Source organism: Elgaria multicarinata, chromosome 1, assembly GCF_023053635.1.
Source record: "Elgaria multicarinata webbii isolate HBS135686 ecotype San Diego chromosome 1, rElgMul1.1.pri, whole genome shotgun sequence".
NCBI lineage: Eukaryota > Metazoa > Chordata > Lepidosauria > Squamata > Anguidae > Elgaria > Elgaria multicarinata.
The window spans coordinates 48,835,273-48,847,240 of record NC_086171.1 but is presented as its reverse complement, the minus strand read 5'-3'; the positions used below and the strand labels follow the sequence as shown (position 1 = coordinate 48,847,240).

At 42.7% G+C, this 11,968-nt stretch overlaps 1 protein-coding gene across 2 annotated transcripts in view; it reads right to left on the bottom strand.

Moving 5' to 3' along the window:
• Window positions 1-339: 339 nt before the first annotated feature.
• SPAG6 (sperm associated antigen 6) overlaps window positions 340-11,968 on the bottom strand; it is a 52,115-nt gene continuing 40,486 nt past the window's right edge. Inside the window, exons 9-12 of one of the 2 annotated variants that reach the window (XM_063127735.1) lie at window positions 8,729-8,845; window positions 7,805-7,858; window positions 6,400-6,545; window positions 340-1,289 (exon numbers count right to left, since the gene is read on the bottom strand). In XM_063127735.1, coding sequence (XP_062983805.1) covers window positions 1,223-1,289; window positions 6,400-6,545; window positions 7,805-7,858; window positions 8,729-8,845 — 384 coding nt within the window. In that variant the 3' untranslated portion in view covers window positions 340-1,222. The remainder of the gene's footprint in view (window positions 1,290-6,399; window positions 6,546-7,804; window positions 7,859-8,728; window positions 8,846-11,968) is intronic. The other variant, XM_063127742.1, reaches the window with a different exon arrangement.

Sequence of the window (11,968 nt, the reverse complement as noted above, 5' to 3'; positions counted from 1 at the left end):
CTTTCAGAAGTAATACAAGAACTTGCTATATGAAAAGTATTTCATTGCTTAGGGATAAGTATGAGTTGACCCAGCTGGAGTAACCTACACTAGGCCTAGAAGACAGATGAGAATCCAAAGGTGTTTGGGATGTTAGTTCTGTCAAGTGATTTTTATGCTGTGCCTGACGGGGGTAACATTCTCCCTTCTAAATACCCTTTTAATATTTGTCTGTTATGGATGCTTAAAAGCAGATGTTGAGGCAGACACAAAAGAAAAACAATGCAAAACTTAATTAAAAAAGTCATAGATTATTTCTGTTCAACAATGGATGCAGACTTTTATTTTGTAGTACCCAGTGCTATCATGTTGGGTAATTAGGAGGCCGGCAGAGTGTGATTTTCCATTTTTAGTGCTCTCTCTCAATCAGGAGTTGTGGTAAACAGAGGTGTTGTCAAATTTTCAAGCAAGGTTCAATGTAGTCCGTATGTCCAGTTTTCCTTTAACTACTTACCAATCTTGGCAAATAGTTTGTTGCCCAAATAACACTTCTCCTGAAATCCAGTCCTAAAAGTTTCAGAAGCATGAAACTGTACCATCAAAAGCCTAGATGTTAAAAAGGTCAAACATCCATCAGTTTACCGGTCACATGTTCATTCTTCAAGATGCCAAGCAAAGAGTGTTGGGAGTGGAGGCGGTAACAGGGGGTCAATCAAGAAGTGGGGATGCAAAGGGAGTAGTTGTTTGCTCATCTGGAGGCAGTTCCTACTTGGACCGGGCAAGCTACAAATGACATCTCTCTGCAAGCCCTGGTGAAATGAATGGAGGTTGTAGAGCTCCAGAGCTTAGCGGATGGTGCTGCAAGCCTCTCACATAGTAATATTCTTATCTGCTGGAACAGCTCCTTTATTCTAAGCACCTGATTGGACAAAATGCTCCAAAGACCACAGGCTGATCCAGAATAAGTGCTGACTCCTCTGTTCTCAGGGTTTTGAGAATGTCTGAGAAATGCAGACCTCTTAACATAGGTGCATGACAGTCCTTGGTCTTAGCATGAGCTTCCAGAAAACCAACTGTGGATCAAAGGTGGTAAGAGTATGTCTTTCTGTTGTCATAACTGATTGGTAACAGAACAGAAGGTTAAATATATCCCAGACTAGAATTTCTCAAACTATATTTGCTCGCCACACAAAAACACAGATAGGAAAAAGATTTTTTTTTTCTATCCCAAAAGCTGAAAAGTTTATAGAACAGGCTGATAATTTTCTACCCTTTCCAGAAGGGCTTCAGAATATCCAGGAGAATAATATCTGGGGGGGAAACAGAAGTGCTTTGATTAAAAAACTCATCGTGCTAAAGACCAAAGCCACAATTTCGCAAGGAATTAGGCACACTTAAACCTGTTGAAAGAAATCAGTGTGATTAAATGCACTTCACTCTGTGCTGAACTATGCCCAAAAGCTATGTGCAATACATAACAGCCTATTTATGAAGAAATCAAAGAGCTGAATTCTATTTTTTCCTAAGGTAATTATGGTAATTTTTACCATATTATGAGAGAGATACTCTTCTGTGTGGGACAGAAGGGACAAGATGCCTGTTCCTCCTAAACTTCTTGGAGGAATGGTGGGATAATAACGTAATAAGTAAATTAAAGTAGTCTTTGTTCCTTTAGAATGATTGATTTTCTTATAAGTAAACTAAGGGAGCAATCCTATGGTCCCTGATAGCATCTGGAGGCCACAGGATTTTTCAGATCCCAGGATCAGAGGTCGGAGACAGTGCTCTGACCTCAGAGCCAGGAATCTGCTCTCCTAGCCCCCTCCCCCTTGTAGCTGGCATGGAGAGAACTACGTTGGCTGCCTATCCGAGATCACAAAGGCAACATCAGAGAGGAGGTAGAAAGGCCGTGCTGGTGGGTGGGGAGAGGAGGGGACTGGGGAAGCCAGGATATAACATATCCCAAGGCTTTTCCAGTCTCCTTCTCTCCTGCTTCTATGCACCCCAGCTAGACGGAAGAAAAAACTTATCAGTCTTTTTTTCTAAACTAAACCCACTCCCCAATTGTTGCAACTTTTCCTCAAATGGTTGTTGTTCTGGCCCTCCTGATCACTTTGGTTCTAGTAATTACTCACCTACTTTGGCTTTCCAGCTGCCTCATGCCTTTATTATTTGCAACCTTACACCAGAACAAAATAGAGATTTAGGACCAGGGTTCTCAAAGATGGAGGTGGGCCAATGAAAGGACTTTCTGGGCCCAAGTTTTATGTATATCTTAATTAATCCCCATCTCTGATCGGTGCCTTTCAGTTTGAAGTGACTGAGAATGTTGAAGCTAATGGAGCACCACCTTCATATTTTTTAATGATTCACTGGAATTGCTTTCTCAGTCAACTGAAACATACCACAGGTATATATATATAGGCCAACTCCTTCATTTACCTTAGGGTGCAAAAGTAATTTAGTGCCAAGCTTATTCCTGGTGCATTTTGAACATACAAGTTCTTCCTTAGGAGAAATTTACAAAATGAAACCTAGCATGAGTTATTTTCTTCTAGGTTACTCGAGATGAAAATTGCATCCTGCTCAGTTTCGCTATTCAGAGAGCACCTGCTACCTCTAAGCTGGACTTGGAGAACAATGATTAGACTAAAACATTGGTTTCATAGTGCTGATTTTCCCTGACGAAAAGACTTGCATGTTCAAGATGTATCACGAACTGGACTGAATTAGATGTAAATCGGATTTTATTATTATTTTCATTGTCTACATCTGGTGCGCGGTGTGACCCTAGGCATTCCAATTTGATGTTAGTGTCTAGAAAAATGGAACCATTTGTTTGGGTCTATACAAGGCTGATATTTTAAGCTGGCTTCTCTGTATCTGAATTCCTTCCACCCCAACTCTGCTTGTTTCAATTACAATTTGTCAGAAGAAGAAGGAGGAGGAGGAGGAGGAGGAGGAGGAGGAGGAGGAGTTGCATGTTCTCCTTTATAGGTTACCACTGAGGGGGGCAGATATGATTACTCCTCAGGAGGGCCTGTATTCCAGATTATTATGAGGTATACATAACAATTACAACAAATGCCTTTTTTTAATGTGAACTGCTTTGTTTGTCATTTAATCTTGAATATATGTCTAAGAAAGGCCTTTGCCCCTTTGCTGTGAATCGTGCTCTCCTCTGTTCTCGCTGAAACCTGAAATTGCACCTCTACTTCCTTACTGCTTTGCTCAGAAATGACAAAGAAAAACACAAGTGTTCAAAGACTTCTCCCTAGAGAATGTTGCTTAATGTTGCTCGGATCCCTTAACGATTTTACTTGGAGGAATTTACTGCTGTCTAACTATTCCCTCTTGGGCAGGCAATCAAAGTATAAAAATGTGTCCTAACTTCCTTCAGTTCCAAGTACAAAGGTCAGATTTAAAAGCAGCGTGTGGCATTTAAAACAAAACAAACAAAAAAATTCAACAGACAGTGAATAACTGTACATGAAGAACTGAGGGAACAACTGTTTTCTTAATGTTTTACACCACACTACTGTTGTCTTTTCTAGATAAACAAGGATGCATTTGTGAATGCAAAGATGAATAATAGGTTTAAGTTCTAGGTAAAACTGCAAGCAATTAGAAATATAAAACAAACAAGATGATATTTCATCAGACCGACATCTGTTGATGTGGGAGTATGCAAACTTTAGAGTAACAGAGAATGCTATTAACTACATTAACATTGTCTGAGTGCTATGTAAATAGAGTGCTTGCATAATTTTGTCCATTCTACTGGCAATATGATAGTCTGTGTTTCCTCACTAAAGCTACAATCCCATGCACATTTTCTTGGAAATACATTCCACTGAAGTTAACAGGATTACTTCAGACTAAAGATAGACAGGATTAGACTGTATGGTTTAAAAACTCAACAACCCAGTTTATATTTTGTAGCTCAAAACAGCATGAATCAGACAAAATGGGCTGGCATCTGCCTAACGGGCTAGCATAACAAAATCTCTGTGACATCAACTCAATAGTGTGTTCAGTATTGGAGGTTGCAGTTCAAGACATACGTTGAGGGAAATTTTCGGATCATTTTATGCCATTTACTTTACAGGTGAAACGGTTTCCTCTCCAGCAGGACCAAGCTACATAGCATGCTAATGACTTCTATGGAAAATGCAGATGACCAGCAGAGGGAGTGCAATTGCATGGCATCTTAGCATTCTGGATGGAGCAGTGCCTTGGTAGAGGGGAAGCAAGCTTCTTAACTCAACTTTCACACAAGCCACTTTGAAGCTAATTCATTTATGAACCCATGGACGGAGAACTGTGGTAGCAATATGGAAATTTTGGGTCAAAAACAATTTAGCTTAGGACTTAAGCAGGTAAAAGCTAACATGACAGTTTGGGGATGAGTCTCCAAAGCTGAGAAACTAAGGAGGAGAAGGCAGAACAGGGTGGTGGTGGGAGAACTTGTGGTCTTGCAGATATTCTTGGACTGCAACTCCCATCATCCCTTCTCAACTGACTATGCATCCTGGGCTGATGGGAGCTACAGGCCAACAATAGCTAGAGGACCATCCCTGAGCTAGAGTTATATCTCCTATGTTTCCACCCCTCCTAATGGGATCCTGTGGGCTATGTAAAATCATCTCTATAGCCAGATGCTAAGTGTGTGCAGGGCCGGCCCTACCATGAGGCAGAATGAGGCAGTCACTTCAGGCAGCAAATCTTGGGTGACATAAAAGGGCAGCAAATTGTTAGTTTTCTACCTTGTTGTTATTGTATTTCTACTTCCATAAAGGGGAGAGGCGCTGATGGCATTTTCTGTCACATTTACCAAAATAATTCTGTTAACTTTGGGTACTACGGCACCTTGACTTGGATGATGGAGGGGCACTATTTGCTGCTCTGCCTCAGGCAGCAACAAAATGTCTTGGGCTGGCCCTGTATGCTGGCCACTAGTTGGCCATCCATAACCTAGCACATCTAGGACCCTGAAGGACAATTCCTTCTGTTCTATTTGGGTTCACAACTGGAGATATATGGTGCCCAATCAATTGGACCAAATCCTACTCCCTGCACTGTTATTGGCTTCCTGACTCTTTATACTGTACTGACCAATTTAAAAAAATAGCATTTCTGCCTTCTTCATGTACACTCATCCTGAATACTATGCCTAAGGACCATTTAACCTTACAGAATTAGCATGTAGGCCACATGTGCCTGTCGAAGTACAGCATGAAGTGCATATAGGCATGTAACTGGTTCTGGACTGGAACGAGTCTGATAATAATTCTATGGAAAAATCTGTTTTGGTTTCTTGAAAGCTCTTATAGCTTCATCCTAAGATCTGGTGTATCATCAGATAAACAAGTGCCATGACCCTAACTTCACCATATAGACTAATGCCAATCTTCAAGCTGTGAGTCATACTAATGTAGCCCAAATGGCACCACCCATATACAAGAGGGAGTTATCAGCAGATTTGGAAGAACCATGAGGTTTGAAGAAGTACAAAACATGTTTAGAACAACCCTCCTAAAGTGCGGGCAGCCCTCCCACTAAACTGCATAATGAGATTGAGCATCTCCAAGGACCTCCAGAACTCTAACTGACTGTTGGGAGGAGACAAAACAGAGAATTGGAGCGGGAGGGCAACTAGAATGGAGTACTCTGAAAAAGGAGACCAGAAGAAGAGTCACAAAGATATAGAAAAGTTAGTGAGAACCATCTTATTGTCTGGATAGGTCATTTATGGGTTCACACTGAGAAACTACTTTTAAAGTGAACCGCCCAGAGAGCTTCAGCTATGGGGTGGTATACAAATGCTTCTTCTTCTTCTTCTTCTTCTTCTTCTTCTTCTTCTTCTTCTTCTTCTTCTTCTTCTTCTTCTTCTTCTTCTTCTTCTTCTTCTTCTTCTTATTATTATTATTATTATTATTATTATTATTATTATTATTATTATTATTATTATTCTCCCAAGAGATGGAAGTAAGAGCTGCCCCAAGAAACCAATGGTGAAATCCCTTTTATCATATAGCTGGGATAAGGTGCCAATGTGTTGACTTTATCCCACCCTATCTCACGCAAAAAAAAGCAAAAACACATAGGTAAAAGCAAAGAGAAGAGTTCTTGCTCTTTGTATCTCAGTCCTTAGTTAATGTGAAACATTTAAAATGTAACCCTGCTAATGCAAATTCCAGTGCAAATACAGTTCATGCTCCCAAGAACAGTAAGTTTCTTGTGCAACATTAGCAGTCCATTTGCTGTTGTGTGGTCCTAAAGAAATGCCATTGTTGTTAAGACCATCTTGTTAAGACCAAACGGGAAGCCACATAAGGAAATTAAATTATACTATAAATCTCCCATGCCTTGCTTTGAAGAGAGCATAAATAAATCTCTAGCATCATTTTCCACCCTCACCTGACTATTTCTTCCGGATAACAATTGTTAATAGTGTTGATGTACTCTTGAAGAAGCGACCCCGACTCCGTGTTTATCTCCTGAACCTTTTTAAGGCCACCACTTGTTACAAAAAGGCGCCGGGCCTTGGAATCATGGGGCAGAACCTATTAAAAATAAAGCATATAAAAAGAAAGTCAATCTTCTTTTTCAAAGGTTCTTCTCTCTTGCAAAGGTTTATTATTAAAATCAAGTTGAAAGGAAAAAAGGGCACGATCCAGCAGGATGTTCTCTTGTGCAAGACTCGCTGAGATGAAATGAAGAGGGGGATCTGGGTTCTAGCCCCATTCAGCCGTGGAAGGTCACTGGGTGACTTTGGGCCAGTCACAGACTCTCAGCCCAGTTGTTGTGAGGATAAAATGGAGAGGAGGAGGTTTATGTACGCTGCCTTGGGTTCCTTGGAGGAAAAAAGGTGAGATATAAATGTAATAAATAAGTAATATCAAAAGAGCTTGTGCAGGAGAACTTCACTCTGGATTATGCCCAGAGAGTGTGATAAAAAGGAGGGAGGGGGGAGAATTGCAGGCACTACTCAAGGTGTTTTCATACAGGGGATTAAAACAGTTTTTGCTCAAGTCACTTTGCAATGTGAATGTAAAACCTACAGTGGCCAGCCTGCATATCTGATTTACCTATGCTTCTCTTTGCTTTCGGGTTCGCCTTGGAAATGAGGATCCCACGTTCCCATTAACAGCACTAAAGAAGCTCAAATGCAATTTCAGCCTTACATATGAAAATGCTCTCAGATGGGTACAACACATTTTACTTTTAAGCTTAGCATAGACAGAACCCCTGAATCAGCATCAAACAGTCTCAGCAGCACAATCCATCATTTGGGCAGAGTCTCCTCTAATCTGAACGGTTTTGGTCTCCTTAGCATGCATTGCATAGTAGCTTTTCCACTTGATCCGATTCATGCCATAACTCTCCTAATAAAATCTTAAAAGCCCAAAGGTTATCCTTCATTTCCCCTTGCCCTTTGAGATTATTTCTTATCGTTTAAGGTCCACTGAGCGTTGACACCAACCTGTACCAGTTAGTGGAGAGACAGATTCAGCCAAGGCTACTGAGGGTAAGTTGTAGCCTGGAGTAGAGGGGAGAAGGTATGTACATCAAAGTTCTTTCATCCCCCCCCCTCCAAAACGCAGCTATACCAAACAACAAACAAGAAGGGTCTGGTGGTGGGTGGGAAGAATTCCTTTCAAAATCAAGGGCAACTCTTAAAAACAAGAGACATGGGGCTACGCTTATTCCAGATAAAGACATAAAAACAGAGCTTCCGCAGACCCTAGTAAGCATATTGGGGGCGGCACAGGCTCTTGGCTGAGCAAGAAATCTCCCTCATTAGAAAATCAGGCTTGCCTACCTCAAGAGAGCATGCCAGAATCAACCACAGCTGCTGGGGGCAAAGGGATTGCCTCTAAGTACAAGTAAAAACAAAAACAAGAACACAGAGCTGCATTTCACAGACATCTACGTTCAAGTTGCATGTCTCAAGTGGAAACCTGCCCTCTTTTAACAACAACAACAACAACGGCAACCACTTATGTTCAAAATAGGAAAAGAAAAGTAGCTTGATTTTGTGTTTCTCTGTATTTCTTGACTCTAGAATCAGCCTACCTGGCTGATTATGTTTTAGATTATTGCTCCCATCATGCTGGCTGGAGATAATGGGCATTCCAGTCCAACAAATAAGGAACCTAACAGCCAACCAAGGGACCTAACAGCCGGAAGCCAGAATCTTGATGAACTATGTGCTTGACTTAAGCCCAAGAGTCCTCTTCAGGCACAGAACGGAACAAGGATGTGCAACATTGGGCCTTGCAACTGGCAGGTAGTAAAACGCCTTTGGATTGGCCAGGCCAGTAGAAAGCGTAAGGACACGACCTTCTTCCCTTCCCTTCCCTTCCCTGGTCCTTTGCAGGACTCTTTCCCTGCTCATTGTTCCCAGCAATTGATCTCAAGGGCCCTGAATTGGAGAACCAAAAACACCCCAGGGCCAGATCCAGATCCAGATCCAGCTGCCCAAAGACATGCAGAAGTACAAGGGGCCAAAAGCGGCTGTCAAAAGAATCCTGACACAGAAAGAAAACAGCGCCATAGATTGGCCTTTATTCCTAAAGTGTTCTGATAAATAAAGACCAACCTATGCAGCTGCTTTCTCTCTGTGCATGACAGCTGCCCTCAGTCCTGGCAGTAGCAATCGTGCTCGGCAAGCCACCCGGATTGGTTTCAGAAACACTGGCCAAGCAGGGAGCCCTTAAGGAATGGAAAGCAAATGCCCATTTACCTTACTAAACTGGCCGACTACATGCTTCAGGATGTTGGGAGGAGCGTCATGTAGCAAGGGCTCAAGGGCTGGCAGGTGAGTGCACTTCTGTAAGATGTTCTTTAAAGCCTTCTTAGTCTATCAAAATACAAAACATGTTCAACACAGCATCACCTGATCATCTTCATCAAGCCCAGTTGTAAAACCCAGGGCTGGTTTATTTCAACAATGAAGAACAAACAAACAAACAGGGCCAGATCTACCCCAAGAGGATATAACCCTTTTAAAACATTTTGAAAACTGTATATGGAGTGTGTCCTGGGCCCCAACAGTTGTCACTACTGTTATAAACCGTTTTAAAGCAGTAGTGTAGATCCTGTCCAGGTAACCTTTCCAGTCCATCAATGAAGATCAACACTCTTGAAATTGCTTCTTTTAAATCAACGTATGTCTTATGGAAGGCAACAACCTTGTGAATAAGTAGAAGTGCATATAATCAGATTATTTATTTAAAAAAAGAATTATCCACAACCAGGCAAAATTCCTGCACTGGATTTTGGCTATTAAGTTGTGTAGCCTCAGTGAACCTAGAGGAGGAAGTCAAGGGAGGCACCAGGTGAAATGAAAGGCTGTGTATGTAAAGCCAGTAACAGCTTTACATCAGTTCCTTTCAGAATAATGAATGGGTGAAATGTTTGTTCAAATAATACTTTAATCTTGACCGGGCATAGGATGAGGGAGGGAGTACACAACCTACTCACAGTATTTGAGAGTGTCAATACCATGAAAATTAGCGGATGCAGATATTACCTTCTATATTAGCTTTTCCCAATCTGGTGCCCTCCCAATATGAGAGACTGCAACTCCCATAATTTCTAGCCAGTATGGTTATGTCAGCTGGGAATTATGGGAATTGTAGTCCAACACATCTGGAGGGTGCTGGGTTGGGGAAAGCCATAGTCCATGCTTTGAATTCTGCAGTTTGCCACACGGAATCAATGGCTACTAGTCCTGATGGCTATGTGCTACCTCCAATATCAGAGGCAGTAAGCCTATGTACACCAGTTGCTGGGGAACATGGGTGGGAGGCTGCTGTTGCACCCAGGTCCTGCTTGTGGGTTGCTGGTTGACAGCTGGTTGCCCACTGTGAGAACAAAGTGCTGGACTAGATGGACCTTTGGTCTGATCCAGCAGGGCTCTTCTTATACTCTTAATCAGGTACCTCACATAGAAATTTGGATTCTCGTAGATATCAAATCTCCCCCCCTCCCCGGATTTTTCAGTTTCTACCCTTCATTGCAGGCAATTCTAAAAATATACAGGAAGTTCCTGCAATGCATTTCATTCACCCCAAATGGAGCTTCTATGCCCTGTAGGAATACCTGCCCCTCCCTTGTGACCACCTGAGCACTACGAACTCCACATGTAATTAGATAATGACATGATATTCTATCCCTTCTGCACTAATGTTGCAAGCAGATTAAAAAGTTACAGCCACTAACAGCTTGTATGCAGGTTCTCATTCAGGGAGATTAAAAGGCAGACATAACTTAGCTACCCACAGCTGGGCATTTTAAGCCCTTTGTGTGGTTAACTATCATGCACCACTCAATTAAACTGCAGAACACTGTATTTGGACTGAGAGATTGGGTCCCACTGGTACCGAGGTGTCGGGCAGCCAATCCTATTCATAGTTTTGGCTGCTAGGAGAGGTACTATAGCTCAGTGGCTTCTACGGAGAAGGTCCCAAGTTAAATCCCCAGGGAGCCACTGCCAGAGTAGTGGTGCACAGACAAACCTGCAGCACACGGACTAATGCTCTGGGATTCAGTGTAAGGTGGTTTTCATATGTTCATACAGTATATGCTTCGGTGCAAGGTTGCTTTTGCACCATCACCGTTCAAGCAGCTGCCCATGATGTATTAACTAAGAGGGGCAGAATGATATCACTCTGCCCTATAAGCCTTTTAAAAGACACACACACACTACGCTCACCAGCCTTGCTACACTAATTTGTTAGCACAGGCTTGCACCAATGCTATTTGGATAGCGCGCACACACACACACACACCCTTTTGCAACAGGCCTTTCAATATGGTCCTACTCTCTTGACTCACAAGGGGAGAGTTCTTATTTGCCAATTTATTTATTTATTTATTGCATTCCTTGATAAGTTATCCATGGAAGTAGCTGGAGTTGTCATTCTAGACCAGAGCTAAGCAACCTTTTGGGGTCCATGGACACATCTGGAAATTTGAGAACTGGCTGCTATGAGGGGCGTGTGGTTAGTCCCAAAGGACAAGCAACCTGCCTAAAAGACAAAGCAGAGGTGGTGCCTGAGCCCCAAAGTATCTTTGGCTTTCCCCTGCTTCTTTTCCTTGGTGGCTGGCCATGCTGCAGAGGAAAGCATTGGCCTGCAGCTGCCAGACATCTTCATTTCCTAAGAATGCCTCTGAACCCCACCTGTGACCCAGAGGCATTCAAAAGAAATTTGGATGGCAGCAGCTGCAGGCCCTCACTTTGCTCTGAAGCAAACCCAGTTGCCAGTAAGAACAACAGACGTTCATTTAAAAAAGTGGGAGGGGCAGGGCCCTTCGGTGGAGGCCAAGAAAGGCGCTTGAGGGTGGCCTGGAACCTACAGCCATCATATTACCTGTCCCGATACGAGAGGGCTTAGCTTCCACCTCCTCCTCCTCATCACATCCAGTCTCTAGAACATAAATTTCTGAGGGATGGATGGAAACATCTCATCTACTAATCTCCACCTATACACACACACGTACACACACACAGTTCTGCCCTGGCTCCAAGCCTTACTTGCCAGATTTCCCTCTGGATCCATCTCCCCAGATGACCAATATATCTGGAATCAAAAGTTGTCAAGCACAACCAGCAATGACCATTAAACTAAGCATATGCATGGACCCTAAATGGGCCAGACCAGGTGATACACGAAACAGCTAAATCATTTAAGCTGCTATTCACCCAACAAGGGTGGAGACAATTCTCCAGGGCTGAGCACATGATGCTTCACATGCACAAGATCCCAGGATCAATTACTGGTCTCTCCAGTTAAAAGGATCAGGTTGCCAGTGATGGAAGAAACATTCTCTTCCGCCTGAGTCCCTGGAGAGCAGCTTCCAGTTGGAACAGATAATAATGGGCTAAACGGACAAATCATTTTACCTGGAATAAGGCTGCCGCTTCTCCATTTGCCTTTGGCACTAATGACAACTTCCCTCCCAGGGTGAACAGGAGCTT